Source organism: Microtus oregoni, unplaced genomic scaffold, assembly GCF_018167655.1.
Source record: "Microtus oregoni isolate MIOR12 unplaced genomic scaffold, Mior012 000002F_ref0000024, whole genome shotgun sequence".
NCBI lineage: Eukaryota > Metazoa > Chordata > Mammalia > Rodentia > Cricetidae > Microtus > Microtus oregoni.
The window spans coordinates 45,888,725-45,914,584 of NW_024543061.1; the positions used below are offsets into that span (position 1 = coordinate 45,888,725).

At 34.7% G+C, this 25,860-nt stretch overlaps 1 protein-coding gene across 6 annotated transcripts in view; it reads left to right on the top strand.

Annotated features, from left to right (window-relative positions):
* Cntn6 (contactin 6) overlaps window positions 1-25,343 on the top strand; it is a 355,535-nt gene extending 330,192 nt beyond the window's left edge. For 5 of the 6 annotated variants that reach the window (XM_041634298.1, XM_041634320.1, XM_041634309.1 and 2 more), the window contains 8 exons: window positions 975-1,124; window positions 4,535-4,605; window positions 9,361-9,595; window positions 9,715-9,830; window positions 11,699-11,885; window positions 22,969-23,081; window positions 23,917-24,085; window positions 24,949-25,343. In XM_041634298.1, coding sequence (XP_041490232.1) covers window positions 975-1,124; window positions 4,535-4,605; window positions 9,361-9,595; window positions 9,715-9,830; window positions 11,699-11,885; window positions 22,969-23,081; window positions 23,917-24,085; window positions 24,949-25,049 — 1,142 coding nt within the window. In that variant the 3' untranslated portion in view covers window positions 25,050-25,343. The remainder of the gene's footprint in view (window positions 1-974; window positions 1,125-4,534; window positions 4,606-9,360; window positions 9,596-9,714; window positions 9,831-11,698; window positions 11,886-22,968; window positions 23,082-23,916; window positions 24,086-24,948) is intronic. The other variant, XM_041634331.1, reaches the window with a different exon arrangement.
* The last annotated feature ends 517 nt before the right edge of the window (window positions 25,344-25,860 follow it).

Below are 25,860 nucleotides of genomic sequence, written 5' to 3' on the forward strand. Positions count from 1 at the left end.
ATTATCAATAAAATGCTTGAAACATAATATGAGGACAAACTAAAAAAGATTACCCACTGTGATTCAGAGTTTCATCCAAGAGATGCAGGGATGTGCAAATCAATAAAATAATTTGTTACATAAAAATTCTACATGACAGAAACTATCTGGTCATTTCCTTAGCTACCAAGACGGCATGAAAAAAAAAATCCAACACCATTTTATGTTAAAAATCTTGGAGAGGCTTGGGGTATGAAATACATCAATATAATAAAGATAATTTACAGCAAGCCAATAGCCAGTACTATTCTAAATGGTGAGCAACTTACAGGTTTTCCGTTAAGATTAAGAACATGACAAGAATGTTCATTCTTTCTATAGTCATTCAATACAATGATAAGGCAACTGAAGGGGATCACGGGTATACAAATAGAAAAGGGAGAAGTCAAAGAATGCAGGTTTCTGCAGATGTTATAATATTATTCATTAAACTCCCTAAAGACTCCAGCAGGACAATCCTATAGCTAATAAATGCTTTCAGCAAAGTAGATAGACACAAAATTAACAGATAAAAATCAGTAGCCTTCCTATATTCAAATGACAGTATAGAAAGAAATGATGGATACATCACCTTTCATAAGATCCTCAAAAGTTAAAATACCTTCTAATAACTCTAACTAAACAACTGAAACACTTCTATAATAAAAACTATGAGACTTTGAACAAAAAATGTTGAAGAAGTCTTCAGAGGATGGAAAGACTGCCCTCCCATTCTTATTGATCAGTATAATTAATATGAAAATGACCCAGTCTACCAAAAGCAACCAACAGAATCAATCCAATGTTCATCAAACTTCCTAAATAATCCTTCACAGAAATTAAAAAAAAAATAATTTTCAGCACCATATGTATACAAATGCAAAAAATAAGGATAATTTTATGCTCTTGACTAGTGCATATTCATGACTCAGATCAGACTTCTTTGTTTGCTTCAGTCCCTGAAATTCTTAATGGACAGACATATAATGCAACAGTAGTTGGTTTGAGTCCTTGGGTGGAATATGAATTTCGTGTCGTTGCTGGAAACAACATTGGAATTGGAGAGCCAAGCAAGCCATCAGAATTGCTGAGAACCAAAGCATCGGGTAACAAAGAAATCAATGTTTACTCCTTTCTGTCAGAGTTCTTTTTTTTTTTAATTTTTTATTGAGAAAAAGAGAAAAAAAAATGTTTCTACCTCCTCCAGCCTCCCATTTCCCTCCCCCTCCTCCCAGCCTTCTGCCCATCCCCCCACTCCTCTCCCCCTCCCTCTCCAGTCCAAAGAGCAGTCAGGGTTCCCTGCTGGTGGAAAGTCCAAGGTCCTCCCCCCTCCGTCCATGTCTAGGAAGGTGAACATCCAAACAGGCTAGGCTCCCACAAAGCCAGAACATGAAGTATGATCAAAACCCCGTGCCATTGTCCTTGGCTTCTCATCAGCCCTCATTGTTCGCCATGTTCAGAGAGTCCGGTTTTATCCCATGCTTTTTCAGTCACAGTCCAGCTAGCCTTGAAGAAGGTATTTTATGCGTCCTTTACAATTGCAAGAACAAAATTAGTGTTGATGAGTTAGGGTTTCCAGTCTTCACATTTGTATTGGACCAAATCCAGGTGAATCCCACTCATCTCTTTCTCATAGTTCGAGCTTTAACTTGGGTTGGATAATGGAAACAGATGTGTTAAAATAAGAGCTTTACAGAAGCGACGTTCATAATATATTTCCTACCCATTCTTCATTAGGGACTCTATAATTGTGTTAGGGTATGTTCATTAGTAGGTGGTAGTAAATAATTAATATAGCATCTACTTGACTGAACCAATTCTCATTTTCATCTGTTTTTTCAACTCTGATCTAGTTATAAATTATAAATTCTTCTTCGTGAAAATAAGGTAATGCTGAAACCACTGAACAAAAATGCTAATTTAGTACTGGCTAGTTCATTGAACAGCAGAATCCAAGTGAAACCTTACTCCAAATCAAGTTTTTGTACATTTTTATAACATACCCTCGTTTCACCTCAGCCTTTAATTCCCCAATAGCATACTTAGTCTTTTGTCATCTAAAGCTCATATAATTCCATTTTTTCCAGCCAAGTAAATATAAAACATCTTTGCTCTTGTTGTCCTAGTTAAAAAAAAACATGACTTAAGTCATTTCCATAAAGGATGAACAATTATCAAAATTATCGGATACTAATAATTTCCTTTTAAAGGAAAGGTTTTTGTTTTCTTTTCTTTTGTTTTGTTTTTGTAATTCTAGGAATGGAATTCAGAGGCTTTCCCATGCCAGACAAGTGCCCTAAAAAGCAATGCACATCCCACACCCGACACCTTTTTTTTTTGCTTTAGAATAGATTATCAAAATAAATATATTTGATAATACTAACACTGAATTAAATCACGTTTATTTTATGGAGGATGGACAGAGAGCAGGACCTATAAAAAAACTCTTTGTTTATGGCCTTCTGTATTTGAACCCTTAACTATGGATTTCCCCACCCAGAATTGTCCAAATAGCGCTTTACTCTCCACCCACATGAGCAGTGGCTTCAGTTCCACCTTGGACCCTAAGATTCAGGTTCATCCTCCTGACTCTGGACACTAGCTTTATTTTCTAGGATTTTTTTCCAGCCACTGTTTTACTTGTTTTGGCAAGGTTGACTCCAATTGTGGTTAATGAAGTAACATTTGCATGAGTACTGACCATCGCTACTCTCTTGAACAATAAGACTTGGAGATTTTCATACTGATATTCTATAAAGTATACTCTATCATACAAAAGTATGAAAAATCCCACCCCCTCTTTCTGGTAATCAAAGAACAACTTTTTTCAATATGGTTTTAATATTAAGGCTAGTATATGTTAAATTGAATAAAGAAAGTAGGGGATAAAGATATGGCTCAGAAGTTAAGAGTTCTTTGCTTCCTGCTTTTCCAGGAGACCTGGAATGAGTTTATAGCATCCAGAATGAATGACTCACAGTTCCCTGTACTTCCAGCTCTAGCAACCCTGTCTGATTTCCACAAGCACCTGCAAATGCACGGTGAATGTTTACACAAATACAAAATACATAAATTATATAAATAATCTTTAAAAGAAAGTGTTTTTCTGCTTCTCATTGCATTGGAAAATAGAAAAAAAAACAATTTAGCTTGATGAGAAAATATTACTTAGATAACTAACTATGGAAAGGTCTTGAATATATATGATGGTGTCAAGTACTATATATTGAGTAACTCTTGTAGACCATTACCCTGATCATGCCATTTTTGACAAAATGAATGTTACGACTTAGACATTACAACTTATGTAAAGGTCAACTTAATGAAAAGAATATGCAAACAAAATGAAGGGTAAACTGAACATTAAAATGCATGGTGGAAAATGCTATCTTAAGAAGGAGCATCAAATTATCAATTATCATACCATTATTGCTGATGGAGCTAATACATCTGCATAAAAGAATAAAGAAAAGCACCTATAATTCTTTAGTCACAATTTATTCACAATAGTCTGAAAAAAAAACAGACATAAGTAGTTGAGTACTCCCCAAAACACACACACACACACACACACATTCTTATCTCTGACTAGAATCCCCAACCATACCCAGTGATCTTATTCCCAACTTCTGAACCTTGGACAAAAATGGTGTCATGTAAATAATTCTACACAGTGCGACATGCTGCATACAAAGCATCTTTATCCAATATTAGATTTAGTTTGCTTTGTATTATGTCAACAAAAGGAATATTTTTAATCCCTCTACGTATGTGTTAAAATTTGTATTCTGACTATGCACTCCCTTTGAGATGTATGCTAGCTCTTTTTATGTTTGCAATTTACCATGAGCCATGTTTACCACTGCAGTCCTCATAGACTTAGAATTGAAAAAACATACTCATATTATTTTATCAGTATTATCAGGTGCCTTTGTCTTAGATCTGAAGATTAAGCTGAAGTCACAGCCCCTCAGTGACTTTCTGTACAAGAGAAAACTCTGATTTTACAAGTGAAAAGTTAAAAATTACTCTTATTCTCTCCAGAGTAATTTGAGCACAAGAATTTAATTTTAAATGTTAAAACATCCTGATGGTTAAGAAAGGAAAAACATCCAGCTTGTTTATTGACAAAAATAATTAATTAATGTACTGCCTGAGTAACTTGTTTACAGCACAACTGTATAATTAGGCACTAAATCAGCGGTGTCACCGTTACCATCTGAATGCAACATCATTTTGCCAATTAGTAGATGATGCATAATAATGTCAAACACACGATGTTACTTGATTTTTAATTAATTTTGGAGCCAAGGTGCCCATGTATCAAACAAAACTGTGTCCCCTCTCTTGGAAATTTGAATATGTGTAAACACCATTTATGTTCATTAAAAATTCAACACTCTCTCAGTCTGCCAGGGTGAGAGTTTTGAAAGGTGAAACCCTCCCAAACAGAACTCTTCATGATGAAGTTATTTCTTTCATCCTTCCCATCCACATTTCTCTTGATTGTCTGCAGTCCCCATTGTGGCACCAGCAAATATCAATGGAGGAGGTGGAAGCAGATCGGAGCTCGTCATTACGTGGGAGGTAATTTTCTGTCCAACTAAGTTATTTTTGAATGAGAAACATTTACCTAGCCAGGGAGAATACTGAAAAACAACAATGCTTAATTTGATTGTTACAGAGTATCCTCTATATAAAAATTCAGGGCAAAAATGTACATCACCCTAACAATAAATGATTTAAGGATGGTATTATGCAGTATCTACTGAGCAGTGGTCAGTAGTCTTGTAATTATAACTGGTAGGTTGGGTATTATTTTATTGATTAGTTATAAATATTTTTGTTGGGGATATTGCAGACTTAGTAGAGCACAGGCAAAAATTGATTATCGTTCAAACAGTGCCCTTTACAGCATCAACTGTTTTTTCCCAGCATCTGGAAGAAATGTTAGTAAATAGCATCAAATAGCTTTTATTGGTCATTTTGTTTCAGTGTAACATATAGATTCAGTTTTCTTTTACAGATTACAAATTTTATTATCATTAGGCATCATAAACTTCAAAGCAGGTGTGTCCAGTCTTTCGACACTGCAACATTGCCTTGCCACTTTCAAGCTGTCAATATTTTAAAAATACCTCCTAACCTTTTAAGTAAATTCTCTCTCTCTCTCTTTTTTTTTTGTTGGGCACCATACATTCATTCATCCATCCATTCATGCCTTTACCCAGCCACATGCAGCCTACAGAGGAGAGGTTGGGCCTGACTGCTTCATATTCAGCCAGTCTATATTTCCTCATTCGTAACTCCATACTCTCTTATCTAGGAATTCTATAGTATGTAGGAGATTTGACAAACACAATGTTCAGGAGTTAATAACCAAGTTATTGGGTGTTGGCAGGTATGGGAAAGCCAATTAAAGACCAGATTGCTGCCAAACAGCCTATGATGCATTATACAGATTCCTATAAAAATTATCTGATCCAGAATGCTACTAATGGCAAGGTTGAGGAATTCGGCAATAGGTAGAGAGAAAAAGAAAAGAGAATGAGCAAGCAATCCTGAGACAATGTTAATCATTCATCCTGCTTATATGGTGGGAGACTAGGGAGTAAACGTTGGTCCTCTGGGTTATAAATGACAGTGAAAGATCTACTGTAGATACCCTGGAATTGATCCTTGCTTCTATGTCACTTATTTCATGTGGTTATTTTGGAACACAATGCTTAGATGATAGGGTACCCTCCATTAATATTCTTTGGTAGGATCTGTGAACTAAGAGCATAGAATGTTCCAGGCCTAAGGGAGAGGAGAGACATATTTGTGCAGAACTACAGGGTTTTGTGGGCCACCCAGAGAGACCCATGCCCCTCTGAAAAGGTTATAAGGTAGGGTACAAAGCTGTCATTTAAGGAAAAAGATATAAAATGTGGATTATGTGCACACTTGCTATGGGAGCTCCTTCCGCTCTTTCAACCAATAGCCTTTAAGATTCCAACACACTTGGGCATGGTCTATTTTGCTTTAAAAAGTCAACATATATATATATATATATATATATATATATATATATATAATGTTTTTCGAGACAGGGTTTCTCTGTAGCTTTGGAGTCTGTCCTGCCTCTGCCTCTTTCAGCAAATCCTACTGGCAAAACAGGCCTCTTTATATAGCAAAAGAGATCACGCCCAAGTGGGCTGGTATCTTAAAGGCTATTGGCTGAAGGAGCAAAAGGAGTTCCCGCAGCAGGTACTAAACATTTGAACCTAGGATTCTTACTCCATATTCTTCCATGTTTCCATGTTGTCCTAAAACATACTGAATGGAGTTTTTCAGCAGATGCTTTAAGCAATCAGTCAAACATTATTTTTGGCCATTTCATTTGATGTTTCAAGTGAATTTAGCTAAAAAAAAATGCTTTAGGTTATGATGGTGAATATAAAATTTAGATGTCTACATTCTTCAGATGCTATACAAGAATCTTTCTTCTAGTAGACGTGAGTTTTACTGATTTCTTCCCATGTTTTTTCTTCTCCTCCAAGATCAGAAATGCTTTGGTTCTTCTATAATTGTCTTTATGTACACTGTATGTGTTTTGTGGGTAATGGTCTATATTGTAATTTTATGAATTTAAAATTACTACATTGCAAAATTTGACACCATATCTATGATATCAGAAGAAAATCAGATACAAAAAAACACAAACTGAATAGTATTATTCATCTTTATTTTGTGGTTTCTACTAGCTGAGGTGTGAAGTTGTGTGTCATATCCATTATGGCCATAAACAGGGATATAGGAAAAGCATGATAATAAAGGCCTATGACTGGGGTTAGCAATCCTATACATGATGAAAATATTGAACATTATAGATAATTTTGTCTCCTTTATAAAGTTTCACTCTATTATTCTAATACCAAGGTGTGTGTGTGTATATATATATACACATATATAAACAGATGTACATTTATACATATTATATGTATAGATAAAACATATGTACATATGTGTTTATATATGTACACAAAAATGAAGATGTGTGGTTATGTTCCTTGAATCTTTATTTTCTATAATTTGAGAATTTCATGCATACTTACATTGTTTCCACTGATACCTCCTTTCCCTCTTAGTTGTCCTGTGCCATAGTCACTCTATGAACTGCATGACACCTTCATTCAGTATATGGTACTCTGTTACCTAAATTCTTATTTTCAAAAGCAGCCTGCAATCCAGGTATGAATAGGCAAGGAGTTGTCCTCCGCTTATAGAACTAAACATTGCAATTATATCTGAGAATGAAGAAACTTCAAAATAAATCCAATGCAAGTTGCTGAATTCTTACAAACCTCTTCCAAACCTTTCCAAATTAAGTAGTTAATTCTGATCTTCCTAAACTCAAAATAAAAAGTATTACTCTTGTTCCATCTCACCAGCTGTGGTTTTCTCATCTTTTCTCTCTGTTTGTTAGACTGTTCCATGGTCATCTCGATTAATAGGGGTTTATTTTAAAGCTAGAAAGTCAAGAGGATTTGAAAGGTGTCTGCATCTGAGTATGTGGTCAATGAAGTAAGTGGAACGTTGTCCATCACTGTAGACCATGGGAGTTCTTGTCCATGCTCAGGTTTCTTGTAGTCAAGACCCATCTCTCCCGGTTTCTTGGGTGTTGGAGGAAGTCCTACAGCCAGTAGTTACCCACCCACTGGGATGTGGCCTCTTATACTATTTATGCTGATGTAGCGCATTTGTCTGTCTCTTTTCCAGCTGTAGTACTCAGTTTCTGATCTCCATTACATCAGAGGATTCTGATTTTTGAGTCCACCCCTAAATAAATGTCTGAGCTGCTGTGAGATTTCTTTTAAGTGTCCTTCATCTGGCACCCAACGTGGGGCATGCAGCTCTACATACATATTTCCTTTGCTTGAAGTTTTGCACCTGGCTGGTAGCAAAATTCTACTTCCTTCATTCTTACTGTATATCATTTTAAAGATATTTATTACATTCATTTATTTTCTTCATGTGGGTTGTGTGTGCTCATATGCGTGCATGTGTCCATTTGAAGGTCAGAAGACAACCTTCAGGCGTCTGTTCTCTCCTCCCACCATATAAATCCAGAAATAGATTCCAGATCATCTAAATGAGCTACAAGCACCTTTACCTGCTGAGCAAAGTCTCTTGCCAGAGAGCTTAAAACACATATCAATTGTCTCTAACACCTCAATGTTCTTTCTTTCTCATATTTTCTACTTATTGCCTAGACTGGTTTTACTTCATTACCCTCCAGACCCCAGGCTTCATATTGAAACCTTGTAAGAAGAATCATTTGGGTTTATTAGTTACTATAGAGCATAAGAGTCTACAGAAGAACTTGTCACAGAATCTAGTGTATATGGTATAAGATTCTTTTGGTTCTGGAGTATATAACTAGAGGATTTGGTGTAAGCAGCAAGCCAAATGGTTTCAATAAGTAGATTTGTGACGATGAAAACCACTGGGATTGTACTGGGTCAGATACACATTACAAAAAAAAAAACCAAAATAATTAAACAGAAGTATTTTTCCTGTAGAAAAGCAGTAAATTCCATTGATTCATAAATAAAATGTAGCTATAATCAGGTGAGATGTTTGTTCAGACTGAAGCAGAGTTTTATTTTTTCTTGCTGAGATGATATAATTACAATTTTCATCTATACAATGTTCTGAACAAACACATGCCTACTTTTGTTTAGTGAGAAGATATATGCTCTATGAAATTTGATTTTTTGAAAATTCATGATGTGTATATATTTTTGTAAGGACAAATACAGAGTAATGATGTTTGTGAGGCATATGCTTTAATAGATTGAATGTTTCTTTATACTTTTGAATAAAATACTCTATTTCCTACAGGGTATGATATTAAAAGTGAGTATATTACATTCATCTTAGAATTTCTCAAAATATTGAAAATAAAGTATATTTAGCATGCGATAAATAGTTAATAATTTAATTTGGTGCTGAGCTTAAAAATTCATGTAAGATTATGTTATAGCTTATATCATCAAAGCATTTAGTGTTCTAGTGTATTTTATCATTACAATTTATTGATGTACCTATGGAAGAGATATAATGTGTCATACATTATTTATATTTCTTTTTGAAAATTTTAGCTCTCTCTATAAGTTCCTTTCAATAGAATCATTTTTCTAAATGATGCTCTGAATAAAAGTATCTGTAATTCTTCATTAAATATTATAATTATCTAAAACTGATTTATAGAAGAATCCATCATGTGATCAACAAATATAATAATAGTGCAAAAGATTTCTTTAGGATGACTCAATGGCTGATTCTATTCTGCCCAAGTCCATTCCAGAAGAACTTCAGAATGGAGAGGGATTTGGATACATTGTCATGTTCCGGCCAGTGGGCTCAACAACCTGGATGAAAGAAAGGGTAGCTCTTGTTGAATCATCAAGGTTCATTTACAGAAATGAGAGCATCATGCCCCTGTCTCCCTTTGAAGTGAAAGTAGGAGTGTACAACAATGAAGGAGAAGGATCCCTGAGTACTGTGTCCATTGTCTACTCTGGGGAAGATGGTAAGCTGCCTTTAATGCTGGGATGATTTATTTTGTTTCCATGAACAATTCTTTTATTTTGGTTTGTTTTCCTTGAGGTTCTCTATTAAATATAGCGATGTCTTTTTCTTTGATGGTAGAACCTCAGCTGGCCCCAAGAGGAACTTCTGTGCAGAGTTTTTCTGCTTCTGAAATGGAGGTTTCCTGGAATGCCATTGCTTGGAATAGAAATACTGGAAGAGTGCTGGGCTATGAGGTAACCCACGTTGACTTCACTCTTCGAGGCTCACAACACAATAGCTTTTACACAGATGTTTATTAAGATGCCCCTTTTCCTGTCATGTAACAGTATATCTGTTTTTACTCTGCTTTATACCAATGTGTCCAAACAGCTACAAGAATACTTTAAAAGAAGAATGTGGAAAAAAGGGGTGAGGGGATGGTGGAGGGAGATGCTCATTATTGCCTCTACCTGCAAAGATACACATGGTCACACAAGCAAATGTGCATGCTTTTACACAGTTGCATACATATTCAAAAAATATTTTTAATAAAAGCATTATTAATTTACTTTGGCTCACAGTTACAGAGCTTCAGAATATAATTGGCTTATTGATTTGGGGGGTCACAGTGAGGACATGCTACCTCTGAGAATACCAGGAAGGAGAAAATGCTTGCATGGCAGGCAGAAAATGATAAGTACAGGTACAGTGTCACCCTCTTTCAAGGATGTGACATTAATGATCTGTCTCTCTTTAGAGGGCACCACCTCTTTAAGATTCCTCTACCTCCCCATAATTTCATTGGCCTGTGGCTCTTTCAATACACAGTGCTTTGGTGTAGCATTGAAGATTCAACCTTCAATGTTTTAACTCAAAACAGAGATAAGGAGATGGGAATATTTCCAGGTGGTCTTAAGCTAACAAATTTACCATTATAATATATCTGTTTTAATCAGTACATAGTTGCTATTAATTAACATAAGTGGCCTACAACATTGTAAGTATACATCAAAAGTAATGGCTGAAAATCAGTTGAGAGGACAGAGCTCATGTGAATTCTTTTTTTAACACAATAACTTTTCTTTAGATTATCATAAAATTGCATTATCTAATTATTCAAACTATAGTCACTGTATTCTTAAAGAGTGGGAAAGTTGAACTGTTGTAAATCTTAAACCATAGAATTTTACTGACTTTAAGATATTTAATTATCAAGGTCAAGGGACCAGAGTGACAAAGGGAAAAACAGTTCAGATTTCTTCCAATTAAAGTGTGCAGAATGTAGTAAAATACATTTGTAAGAACATCATTAATCACTTACTGTTCTTTATTTTGCAATTCCAATGTGTCAGGGCATTGATATTTTATCTTTCATAGAACAGTGACCTTTTAAAAAAAAGATCTTTATTTTTTCCTTTTACTTTTTCTCCCCCTTTCCCATAATCCCTCTGAGAAAAACAAAATCTTATTCCCCAAAGGCAAGTGTTTTTGAAAATATCTAGAATATCAAACATCATCCCCGCAAGCCCTCCTATTTATCTAAATTCTATACTCCTCACTGACCAACTTTGGTTTTCTACCAAAGAACAGCTATTTCCATTTCCCCCTCTTTGGAATTCATCCTATGCTTTCTTTACCCATAGAAATTCCAACTTGGGGGCTTAAGAGCTCTTACAGAACTTTGCATTCTGTTGTCTTGTTTCAGTGTGTCTGAAACAATGTGGTTGCATAGCAAGTGACTATAGTAAATTTAGTTATTAATTGTTCTGAGAGTCTAAGAATTCTGAAAGAAATGGTAATACCAAAATATCAGAACTGAGAAGTTGATTGATGGCAATGAATTTGTTTTAGTCTGAATTATTATGCCTTTTGTTAAAGCTGATAACCTTCTGGTATTTCCTTTATTATTTTAGTGGCCTAAAAATATTCAGGTTCTCTTCTTTCACAGTAAATATTTCTGTTTTACTCTCCATAAATATTAAATATTTATTTTTCTGTATTTGGGTTCATTTTAATTAAACACATGTTTTATCATTTATACTTGTGTCATCTTACAATACTACAGGAGTTGTTATATTTTCAGAAAACAGTAACTTGTTCACCATTTGTATTTGCCACTTAGGTCTTATATTGGACAGACAACTCCAAAGAATCTATGATTGGTAAAAGTAGAGTCAGTGGAAATGTCACAACCAAGAACATTACAGGTCTAAGAGCTAATACAATTTACTTTGCCTCCGTGAGAGCCTACAATACTGCTGGGACAGGACCATCAAGTCCCCCAGTCAATGTCACAACCAAAAAGTCCCGTAAGTGTATATATATCCTAATCAAGGTCTTGTCACTAATCTGTAAATGGTTACATTTTATGTTCTCTGTATTCATTTCATCCTTCCTACCAGATGGTTTTACTGCTGAGTCTGTTTGGTGGCTTTGATTGTTTTACACTATGTGACAATAACTAACATAAGTTACCTGGCTATTTTTGGAATTCTAAAAAAAAGGAGTTTGATTATGTCTATGATTGAAGAGAATAGTTCTTAAGACTAGGTTCTTCATTGCTTCCTACAAAATGTGCTAAAATACTGACCTCTCATAGAAGACAAGTTGGTCACTTATTCTTCAGAGTTTTAATCATCTCGTCTGCATAAGGACAAAAAAGCAAAACTATTTGTATTCTTATATAGTTTAGTCAAGGTCAAAGAGATAGTTAATAATAAAGGCCTAATTCCAATTTTAGTAAATCTGAGTTTTTATAATTAAAATCAGTCATTGCCAAGTGATGATCTACTTATCACTTTAGCTATGGTTCTGCAAGGTATTTCAAAGAAGACTATTTTTAAAGCTAACAAGTTGTTTGCCATAAAATAATTGCTCCTGCTCCAGTATTCAACCTCAGTCATCACATATAATTGTCTACATATAGTGATACCTTGCCCCACTGCTCTCTTCTTTTCCTTGAGAGAGGAATGTATGTGGCTACATTACTAGCTCAAATAATATCAAGTGTTACTAAAAATATATGTGGATAGTAGTGAAAAGACCCAAAGATACATATTGCATTAATATGAGAAGGTGAGAGATATTTCACTCTAGGTACTGAACCAGGACTCAGTCCAAATCTTATATATACAAACTCTTTGCTCCTTGCCCTAACTTTTTCCACTTCAAAGTCTGAAGTATATAGTGGTGCCCAACGTTGAACTTTCTGATCACTATGTGTTCTTTCTTCTATAGATACCCTGAATAAATCTATTTACAGGGATTGCATTTCCTTTTCCTGAAAAGGGTCAATTTTAATTTTTATTTGTGTTCATGAGGTTGCACCTGTGTTTGTGTATGTGTGTGTGTGTGTGTGTACACCTGCTGATGTCAGAAGAGGATAACAGGTACACCTAGAGTTGGAGTTACAAGTGATTATAAGCAACACAGGTAGATGATGGGAGCCAAACTCAAGACTTCTTGAAGAGCAGTGTGCAGGGGAATGACAATGACCAGTGTCTTCTTGGAACTTAATAGGCATATGGGCTAAGAACATGTCTAAGCTATGCCTTCTCTTTTTGCTTTCAATCTTGAGTGATTATCATTGGCTCTAAGCATAGATAAACATATGAGATAAACAGATGAGTGACTCAAAAGACAAAACATGAAGACAAAGATTTTGGACTTTTATGTTGCCTTTAGTTACCATGTGTTCCGTGGCATTTAAGTGCAGTTTCTGAGTGTCTGTTATAGTATAAGTAACTGAAATTTCCCTGCTCTGTTTTACTTCATTTTGCTAACTTGAGATAGAATGGACAGAAAACTTTTCAGAAAACCACTACATGAGCATGTATTCCTGTTCCTCCTCCTGTTTTAAAATGAGTTGACTGAATCAATGTATTATTTTTGTTATATATTTGTATTATGGCTATGGTAGTTTAAATAAGAAAGGTCCTCATAGGCTCATATGTTTGAATATTTGTCCCACCATTGGAATTATTTTGGAAAGACAAATAGTATGCTTTTGATTGAAGGCTTTGATATTCTAAAAGACTCATGCTGTTGCCTGTGTACTTTCCCTGTCTCTTGTTTGTGAATCAAAATGAGAACTCTAAGTTATTCATACCACCATGCGTTTGCTCTGTCTTTGTTGATTATAAACTTTAGAAACTATAACCCAGTTTATACTTTATAGCATAAATTTCCTTGAACACTGGGTTCTTCCACAACAGTAAAATTTAATCAGTACAATGTTACTTATAGGTATATGATTTAGGGCTAACCATTTGGTAATTGATAACTGTTGAAATACGGAGAGGCGGGCTGTGTCCTGCCACCCGGCCAGCTTTACCTGAAATAATTACACAGAAACTGTATTCTTTTAAACACTGTCTGACCCATTAGTTTCAGTTTCTTATTGGCTAGCTTTTACATATTGATCTAACCCATTTCTATTAATCTGTGTAGCTCATGAGCTGGCTTACCAGGAATGATCTTAACCTGCGTCTGTCTGGGGTAGGAGAACCATGGCGACTCCCTGACTCAGCTTCTTTCTCCCAGCATTCCGTTCTGTTTACTCCGCCTACCTAAGGGCTGGCCTATCAAATGGGTCTTGGCGGTTTCTTTATTAATAAGAAATCACTCCCACATCAGATAACCAATATCAAGTGAAACTCCTCCCTGCGGAAGACCATTATTCTTACTCTAAGCATCCTCCAGTTTACTGTCCTTCTTAGTTTAGGTATAAAACTTTAATTTCCCACTTGCATTAGCATATCCTTCCTTTGTTATTATTGTTCAGGTCTTCTTTATGTGGCCGTGTTGATTAGACATCATGGGTGTACCCTCTCAAACATTCCTTTGTGAGAGACAAAGTTTCTCTCACAACAAACTTCTTGTTCTTCTGTCTCTTATTCATTCTCCTCTCTCTTCCATAATGATCCGTGGTCTCAGTTGTAAGAGTTGGGTTAGTATTGTAAGCCTAACTGACTCCTGAGTCTATTGAGGTAACGGATCTTGGAGGAAAACTTACACCTACTATTTCAATAAATTATCATAATTACTGACTACATTCTAAATATTAATCTTTATATATGCAGTTAATTGAAGCTCTCATCACTTACCACAGAAAGTTCTCTTTGATGCAGATGAAGTCCACTACAGAAAACCACAGCAGACAAAGTTGCAAAGGGCAAGTGATCTGGTGTTACCCATACATAAATAGTAAATCTACAACTATTTTTTTAATGTTATTAAGTAAACCCTCAGTTTTCAGTGTCCCTGATATTCCTAATAAGAAGGAAATGTTCTCTTTATGACTCTACCAATTCCCTTCTTCAATTTATTTGTATCTGTAAAGAATTCATATAACTTTGGATTATTGTAAAACAGTCTTCAAAAAGATACGACTCCAGGGTGAGAGAAATGGGGACATGAATTCTAACTTATCCACACACTATCATTTTGACTCCAGCAAATATTGTGTGAAAGTTTCTTGTGTGATTGCAATATATGTGAGGATTATGCACCTATGTGCATGTTTCTGTGGAAGCCAAAGGACAAACTCAGGAATACATTCAACTACTTTGAGATAAGTTGTGTGAACTGACTGGTTTTGTGTATCAACTGGACACAAGCTAGTTCCATCAGAGAGGAAAGAGTCTCAATTGAGGAAATGCTTTCATGAGATCCAGCTATAAGTTATTTTCTCAATTAGTAATCAATGGGGGAAGGGCCCAGCAAATGGTGGGTGGTACTGTCCCTAGACTGGTGATCCTGGGTTCTATAAGAAAGCACACTGAGCGAGCCGTGGGATTCCAACCAGTAAGCTGTAGATGGAGACTGCACTTTTGTTTCCTTGCCACCCAGACCTGAATAATTATACAGAAACTATTATAATTGCAAGACTGTTTGGCCAATAGCTCAGACATATTCTTAACTAGTCTTAAATCTTAAATCTTAAATTAAACCAGTTCTATTAATGCATGTAAAACCATGAGGCTGTGGCTTACTGGTAATATTCTAGCATATTTCTCTTTTGGTGGCTACAGGGCATCTCCTTCACTCTACCTACTCTCTATATATATTTCTGTTTGCTTTTCCTGCCTGGATTTACTCTGCTAAGCCATTGTCCAAAAGAGCTTTATTCTTCCATCAATAAAAGCAGTACAAAAACAGGATATTCCACATCATCTCTCCTTTTCTGTCTATTTAAAATGGAAGATTTTAACTTTAACATAGTAAAATTACATACACAAAATATTTAACAAGTGAGAATTATAGTTACAATATTTAGTTCATTTACATGTGTCAAATTAAGGAAAATACTCTCATATATCATATCTTTGTAAGTCTAAAGTTTTATATCTAATTTATCATTAATCATAACTAAGAAAAACTATAATTATAACTATCTAGTCTTCAATTCCATCAAAGATCCCAGAAACATTATTATTATTATTATTATTATTATTATTATTATTATTTTGTATTACCTAAGTAAACAGAAAATGTATTTTAAGCAACTTCCAAAGTTCTAGAAATGACAGAGACATACTGCTGCCTAGACAGTCACACAAAATTCTTTTGTAACTTTGGGGCAGCCATTGTCAGCCTCTTGGCCTACAATATCTGGTAGACTTCAATGAAGCAGGGAATTTGAAGATCTGTTCTGCCTTATACTGGCAATGTTCTTCAGCTACTTTCTTCTGTGTCCTGCAGAATGCTTGGAAACTACTTCTATGAAGCAGCAATACTGAAGGACTGTCCCATCTTTTGGGAAGTTTAGTAGTCAGTTTTCTGTGGGTCCTGCATGTTCAGTTCATATAGAATACCATCAGGCCATCTAGGCAAGAGCAGTTTCTTGCTCAAATGTCTAGCCTTGTCACATTGAAGGCAAATCCCATAATGAGGTACTGTGATGACCCTTAGCCACTATGAATTGTTACTTCCAGAAGCATACATGTATAACTGTTAAGAAAAGTCCAAGCATTTAAAATATTTTCAGTGCCATAGTTTGTAGGTCTTTGAATGGTTTGAAGAATACCATCTGTAATATATGTCTGTTTATCTAGAAAACCTAACTTACATTACTATATGTTTGATTATGACCAATGACTAACTCTTAATCTGTATTTTAATAATACATTACATTTTTAAATAAGCTAAATAAGCATATTACCTTTAACTAGTATAGAAATGTACATATAACAAAACTGACCTTAAATTTGTATCAATAAACCAAAGTTAAAACCAATGTATTCATTTCTATATCATATCCCTCTTCTTTTTCTAGAAAGATCTTCACTGTGACCATTAACCATTTATAATCACACCCTTTAAATAAAAATAAACATTTATAAACAAAATTGGCAATTTATAGACAGAAATTTAGTCATTTATAGATGGAAGTTTCTGTTCTGGCCACTCCTGCGGGTGTTCATTCCCAAAGAAACATAAAAAGGCTTATTATATTAATTGCAACACTGTTTGCCCAATGGCTCAGGTGTATTCCTAGCTATCTCTTACATCTTAAATTAACCAATTTCTATTAATCTATATAATACCATGAGGCTGTAGCTTACTGGTAATATTCTTGCATATTTCTCCTTTGGTGGTTACATGGCATCTCCCTGAATCTATCTATTCTCTCTATATATCTCTCTTCAATTTCCCACCTGGCTTTAATATTAATCCATTGGCTTAAACAGCTTCGTTCATCAACCAATAAAAGAAGAACATTCCACATCCTTAGCTCTCCTCTGTGGCCTTTACCTCAGCTCCTATCTTTAGGATTCTGTCCTGTATGAGTTTTTATCCTGACTTTGTTTGCTGATGAACAGCTACGTGGACGTGTAAGCCACATAAACTTTTCCTCTGTAACTCTTTGCTCATGGTGCCTTGTTGTAGCAATAGAAACTTTAAGTAAGACAGTGTCTCATTGGTCTATGATTTACAATAAATACAAGCTACAGTTGCTGGCCAGAAGAATCATGGATCCTCCTGTTTCCATCTTCCAGAGTATAGATTTCAAATATGCACCACATACTGGCATTTTAAAATCCTGATAATTGAACTCAGTCTTCTAAAATCCACCTTACCAACTGAGTTATCTTCTGAGCCGAGGTCTTTTTACACGATAATTATGAAAATATGTTTATATTTGAGAAGCAGACCTAGGAATGATGATTACTTCTGTGGTTGTTATGAGAACTAAAGATATAACATGCTTAAAGGAGACCCAATGGCTAAAATATAGTGAGGGCTCATTGCATGACAAAATGTATTACACAACTTAGCCATAAATTTTACTTTATTTTTTTTTACCCATTTTAAAAGAAACAAAACTACTGCTCCTTTTTGCTCTTTTTCATGAAAGTTTTTAGAGAAATTTTCATCAGGGGCCACAGAAGGACACCCAAAGTATTAGGGGTGAAATGGCTTTAATGAAACATTGAAGGAAGTCCTGATTCTAAGTAGCATCATTGGATTTAACTTTGATTTTCCATGTCCTTGAGGTGATATCAAGACTACCTTTGAATACTGGCAGCAAGTTAAAAAAAAAATTCCTCATCCATCACACATTGAAACTGTCACCATCTAGATTTTCAATTTGTTACTTTCTCTTTCATTGTAAAGTCAGGAAAATGAGAAATCACATTAACCAAAATCTTTAACTCTCGTGATTGGCTATCATGAAGGGCAAAGCTGTGGAGAGAAGAAAACTATATTATTTTATTTTTAATTCCTAATATTCTGTCACCTACTCAATGCACAGTGCCGCCATGAGTCACGTACATTCCTCAGTTCTGATGTATGCTTGCCTGCTGAAAATGTCTCTCTTACTGGATAAACAACAAAGAGTAAGAGAAAGACAATAAAACTGCTACATGTTGTAAGAAACACCATGAAGAAAGCAAGAGGCTAAGATACACATAAGGAAGAGTATGGAGTGGGATATATATTTCAATAAGTATGTACAACATTGAGAGGTCAAAAGATCTCCATGTCTCTATGTATATGTCTGTATATATACAAATACATATAAAGCCTCATTAGTTCTTTATCTTTTATATTTAATATAATAATAGTGTTGATAATGATTGTATGGTAGTTGTTTCCAAATAATACATATGACGTACTTTAAAGTACCACACCTTATTAAAAAAAAAATGCATTTCTAAACAACAAAGAGGTATAGCAAGTGTGCTGAGTCAGCACAAGCATCATGTCAATAGCAGTTAGATTTACAAAAAAAAATAAAAAGAAGAAAAAATTCAAATCAATTGCACAAAGAAAAGAAAAGTATAAACAAAACAACAATGTAGAAATTTATTTTCAGACACTGCAGCAGAAAGTGTTTGCAAATTTTGACTCAGTTTGGACCTGGACATTGACTGACTAGCACTCTGCACTAGATTCTTTTTTGCTGTAAATATGCAATCAATCCATATTTAGACATAAAGGAAGCATTAAGCTTTTATTCCATCTTGCACTTATGTTCTTTCTCTCTTGCCCAAATGTCAACCCCATGCTGTTACTTAGAAGTGTAACATAAGAAGTTGTTTTTGAATTGGGTTCACAGTGTGAACTACAGCTGAATATAAATGCCATCTAGAAAAATTGATTACAGGGAAGCCATTAGAGCTATGAAGGGCTAGTTACTGCTGCTTTGTCACTTCATTAATAGAACATGATTTAGGCCGTTAGAAATTGCCTGGGAAAATTAAAACAAAGTAGAAAAGGTGTTTGCTTGTTGAGTTTACCACTTATGAGTACGATCCAAACAACATAACATGTTTTGAAGATATATGCCACGAATATTTTGGTTTTCTTAAGGTATCAGAAATTTTAATTTCATTAAAGAAATTGGCAATCCTTTAATCCTCCCCATTAAAACTGAAATGTTAGCAGTACAAATATTAAGGTGATAGCCTGTATAACACCTTTCGAAGTTTGTGGTTGTTCTGTTGTTGTTGTTGTTGCTGTTTTCCTTAAGGTCAGATAGATGACACTGACACCCATGTTTCTAAATTCAGATAAAATAAAGACAAAAGTGTTCACAAACCATAACTTCCCAGGAAATTAGCTGAGACCCTTTCAGTACATTTTCCTTTCATAAGTATGTAGAAACCTCAAGAGCAGGGACACAAAAGAATGATCTTCAAATTATGATATTTATATTTAAGCAATGTGTTGTAATAGGAGTGGCGAGGCTGTGTCCCCAGCACCCCTGCCGCCTGGATAGCTTATGCCCCGAAATAACAACAGACAAACTGTATTCATATAAACACTGCTTGGCCCATTCTCTTCTAGGCTAATTATCACATATTAATTTAGCCCATTTCTAACCATCTGTGTAGCACCGCTACGTGTGCTTACCGGGAAGATTCTAGCCTATGTCCATCCTGGGTTGGAGCTTCATCGCATGTGCCCCAGAGAGCCAAGCTATCGCATCTCGCATCTGCCCAGGAGAGGGGAGCATGGCGTCTCTGAGCTCACTTCCTCTTCCTCCAAGCATTCTGTTCTGTTTACTCCTCCCACCTATGTTTTAACCTATGAGGCCAAGCAGTTTCTTTATTACTTAACCAATGACCTTCCTCCATCAGCAATGAATCATTTGCAAATGTTGGACTCATGTTATTAGTGGCAAACCACTTCTGGCATGACTGAAACTGATTGTTTCATAACATGACAGTGGAGAACCATTATGTTTAGGAGACACTAGTAATGTTTTTTGAGACTTTAATATAAACCACTGGCAAAATGAAGGAGGCTTCCTATTGTATTTCATATTAAGCAAGAACTTTATAAACTAGGAATTATGATTCTCATTTAAGAGATAATAAAACTAGGGCTTTTGGGAACAACTTCAGCTCTTTGGCCTCAAAATCAGAGTCTTCCTATCATCCAGACAGTAATAGAAGCCAAACAATGTAAGTAAGCTATGTAAGTGGTTATACATTCCAAGGAGTGCTTCTCATGGTGTGCCCATGGGAAGTTTCCTCTTTGCTTAGAAGAAACAAATGCATGCATATCAATGACAAGGTTATTACCAACGTCAAAACTGTCTGTCTTTCAAAGAATTAAAACTCAGCTCCCTGTTTCTTTGCATGCTGCATCAACAGGAAACTCGATATTGAAAGGACTCCTTTTACTCTAAACATGCTGAACACACAAAAAGCACAGCAAGAAATGAATGATATTTGCAGGAAATAAAACTACCAGTGACATTGTAGGGCTGAATATGTATGTTCTCTATGCTGATTACAAGATGTTGTTAGTGTTGATGAATTATTGTGAAGAAACATGTCCAAAGAGTATACTAGATATTAAATCCCTGATCTCAATTGAAAATATTTATATTAGCACATTTGTAGCTGAAGAAAATATTTTAAAGTTCAACTTGGAATACATTAATAGAAGATAACTGTAGCAGTGTGATTGCCACCAGGCCCATCATAAATAAAAAAATATCCGTTGGCATATGTTAAGTGTGTAATAAACACAGATATTTTATGACTTTAATTGCAAATTGGTTTATTTTGTCAAGAAAAAAATATTGGGTATAGTCATTCAAACTGGTTCATATAAATACATGAGTAAGGCTATAGATCTGCAAATGAAAATTTTCCCTAAATCACAGGTCAGAATAATGAATAGAGTGTACCTGTGAATCATGCCAATGTCCACTGCATGTTCACTAAGACAAAGGAAATATGAGAAATGGCACAGTTTTGGTTTTAGAATGTGTGGTGTCAAGTCTTTTTTTCTTTTCTTTTTTAAGTACATCTGAATTGTCAGCTTATCAATATTTAATTCATGCACTGTGCTAGCTGTTGATGATACAGAGTAGAAAAGAGCACATGCCCTCAAAAATTTATAAAAAAACACAAAAGAGCTATTTTTCAATAAAGTGAAACTATAATAAATAATAATTGGGTCCCATAATATTACTGGGTAAACACTTCTCTAGTTGTCACACACCAAATTGGGCAACAGGGTTAAGTAAACAGGAGTGGGCTTGGGGAGGCCAATAGCAATGCCCCTAGTTCAGTATGTTGAGCATATTCAAATAGCACATAAGACAGTAAATAGATGTTGATTCAAAATGCTCAAGAAGTCACATCTGTTTCTGTCATTGCTCTAATGACTTAAATGCTAGACTCAGCACCTCACACTCAGAACAGAAACATCTTTCTGGCCTGTTTTATCTCTGCCTCAGCTTTTTAGCTGAACTATTTTAAATCTCTCCTTAATTTTTTTTTCAATAACAAAAGCATTGTTATGAGGAGTCTTTGAGAAGCAACAAGTTGTCATGGAGAATGCACTGGATGGGAACCAAGAGACCAGGATTCTGTTTTGATTCAGCTATTTTCCAACTGTGTACTTTGGGAAAATTGACTTTCTACTCTACAAGTCGCATTATCATTCCCATATGTAAATTCTTAAAGTCCAACTTTATCTATTCTTTCAGAACAGTAGTTCTGCATCCTCCTTTCAATGTGTGCTACTCCTCCTCTCCAAAGCAGCATTCATTTCAAAGGACTGAGATCCCTAGTGCAGCTTCATAGTAACCAGTATTTGGAGAGATCAATATACCTGTGAAGATTTTCCCCACTTTTGGGTTCCAACGACATTATTTATAATATAAAATATACTTTGTTTAATCAGTGTGCAGCAACCCTTGACTGTGCTAACATAGGCATGTGTTCAAACTAAGGTTTCTCATCATATAATTGACAAACCACAATATTTCCTTTAGAATTTCTATCCTGGCTATCTACCTGTAGAAGAAGTTTCAAACTTCAAGTACTATGTAAAGTTATGATTTCTGCCACCCATACTGTGTGACAAAAAGTAGTCTATGATCAGATGGCCAGAAAATAAGTAAAAATTACTCTATATATTTCATATTTTATTAGTTTCATTTTTTTCTTTAAATACCTTAAATTGGTTTTGCTGATTACAGCCAAATAATAACGCAGCATAAAGGTTATAAAAGTATTAGAAACGAATACCAATATGTATGTATCTCTATATATATGTAGAATGCTTCCACCTTGATATTAGTTAATTTTTTCTTTGATTAATAACCAACTTTAACAGTAAATAACTGAACCTTCCATCTTTTTTCTGTATTATAAGTTAAGCAACCTCAAATACAATGATTAATTAATTAATATTGTGCACTTAGCAAACCATTACTCATTCACAAGTCTGTCAAAACGACATTATCTTATGACCAGAATTTGAATAAACTATCTTACTGTGATTATAATTGTTATATTTCAAATGACAATAAAACATCTTTTCTCCTTTTATGCTAATGTTGGAGACTTATTTTTCTTTTATGTTGTTACATTATACTATGAACTAAATAGCATTTATTTGGATCTTTGTATCTTAAAGCTCCAAGTCAACCACCAGCAAACATTGCCTGGAAGCTGTCAAATTCTAAATTATGTTTGAACTGGGAGCATGTAAAGACCATGGAAAATGAGTCTGAAGTTCTGGGCTATAAGGTAAGTATTTAGTTTTTTATGTAATCTTATCATTTATGTTATTAAAGAGCAATGTCATAATTAAATAGAAACAAAGATTTGCACAGGGGTTTATCAAGCTATTTTAAAAAAAAATTGCTTGAAAATATCCCTGGTGCCTTCAGTTCATCATTATGGTTCTGTGTTCTAGGTCCAGTAATGGATATGAAGTTATGTGATATGGAAAATGGAAAATCCAAATCCTACAGCATGAATTTTTTTAAACTCCATGATAGCTCCACTGCAATCAAAAATTAATAATTATTTTTGTAGATATGATACATGATTGATGTCAAAGAATTAATTGAAATAGACCATTAGAAGATAGGATAAAGTCTTATATGGACTTTTGGCAGCACAAAAGGAATCTTGCATGAACATTATTGAGTAACAAGAACATCTCTAAGTGCCCAGGGTAATCTCCTGTAGTGTTAATGGAAATTACCTATGGGCAGATGTGTGTGTATGTGTGTCTGCCCAGAGATGATAATTTTATATATATTTAGACATTTGTACTGAGTCCAAACTGAACAATGACTTTTCATAGTAAACCCTGGTGCTAAAATATTCAAACTCTATAGTTAAGTTAAATCTAATCTTATTGTAGGAACAAGAATCTCAAATAAATATTGTTTCTTAAAAATAAATGTAATGATAAGCCTGGGTGTTTGAACATGAGGAGTATGATGATTGTGATACCAATTTCATTATAAATGAGAGTATTGTTATAAACATGTTTCTGATACCTCTCCATAACAGCATCTGAACCTCTAACAAACTTCTGCTCCATGTTAACTTGACTCTTCCTCTTATACAGATTCTCTATCGGCAAAACAGACAGAGCAAAACTCATATTTTGGAAACAAATAATACATCTGCTGAGCTTCTGGTTCCATTTGAAGAAGACTATTTGATTGAAATAAGAACGGTTAGTGATGGTGGAGATGGAAGCAGCAGTGAGGAAATAAGAATTCCAAAAATGTCGAGTAAGTTGAGTTGCTCTTTCTGGCATAGACTTTTAATCTAGGCAGCTGCAACATCAATGTTACCAGGGACTTTCTAATTATTGTGTAAATGCTGAGTGACAACCAAAAAGGAGTTTGTTTCTATTTTTGAACATGCATTTTTTTATTGATAATTATTGAGCTCTACATTTTTCTCTGCTCCCCTCCCTACCTTTCCCCTCCCCTTCAACCCTCCCTCAAGGTCCCCATGGGACATGCATTTTTACAATGTTCTATTGCCTCATTTGAAAAATGAAAAAAATAAAATAAAAACCACAAGGAAAGAAGAAATGAAAGAAGGAAAAAGAACAAAAGAAAAAAACAAAGAGAATAAATCATAAGTTTTATACTGGTACACAATTTAGGACTTCTTTTTTAACAAATAGTCAAAGGTTTCGAAGTAGAAATAATGAAATAGAAGCATGCATACCTATGTTTTTCTATGTCTGTGGCAGACATCTCGAATCAATTTTAAGATTTAGATTGAGCTGAAACCTTCTCAATCACATTTCCCAAGTAGGTCAGTCTTAGAAATAACACTGTTTTTGTTTTAGTGGCATTAAGTTCTCATATACACAAAGCTTCTAAGTAGAAGTCACTATTCACTAAATGTTGGCCAGATTTAATGTTTTCAGTAGGCTTCACCGATTTGGTTATTATTCTTTTTCAATTTTCCATTTGGGATGGAATCCTATGACAGAAGGAGTCATTTATTAAAATTAAATATAATGTAACAAAATATTATTTGAATATAAACCTGACTGTATAGTTTCTGTCTTGTGTTATTAATCCGGTCAGAAGTCTTGTTTCATGGAAGGTGATTATTTGATGTTTCTATTTTCCAGGTTTGAGTTCCACAGGAGTTCAGATTTTAAAGCCCTGTACCAAGTTCCTGTCAATTGTTGGAATTTTTTACTGTTTTGCTATTCAACTACTTTCACGATGAATCGATTTATGGATCTTTGGAAATTTTCTGAAAGCAAATCATTCTGTAAATACATTCCCCAGCCTCCATCACAAAACATATTCTTAATACAGACTTGTTTGGAAACAAAAAAAATGTATATTACTATGATCTTGTAAATATCTGTGGTACATTAATAAAACAGTTTTAAACACTTTGAAACACTTTGAATTTTAATGTTCACACATCATTACACATTTGAGGGTGCTAAATTAATCTGGGATATAAAACTGCTGTGTCTTTCAGGTGACTTATATGGTGTGTATAAAGAACCACCTCAATTAACGATCATAGTTATGGAACAGATGTAAATTCATGTCCATTTCATGAACACTTCACTTCACTATTTACACTCTTAGCCCTGTTTGAAACAAAACGCAATCATTTGTTTATAGTTAGGAGTCTCCCAAATACCAGATATTCCAAGTCATGTTGCTGCAATTTCTAAATCCAGTTGGAAGAATATTCATACTTGAAAACATGTCAGTATGCTTGGAGATCTTCTCAGTTTTTAGAAGGCTTGGTAAGAAAAAACAAAGAAGGTGGAATGTTAGTCAAGGAAACACAAATGAAGAGAAATGAGCAACCACTGAAAATAATTCTGATATTTGGTAACCAAGTTCCCACAACAGAGTTTATTCTTCTAGCAGAAACTATATCCCCCTAAATTAAAAACTTGTGAATAAATTCCTGCTACTTTTTATAAACTGATAGTAGTTTACATAACCTTATTTTTACACAATAAAAATCATTCCTAAACATGTATTTGATCAGATTTTTGGTTGTAGTATTT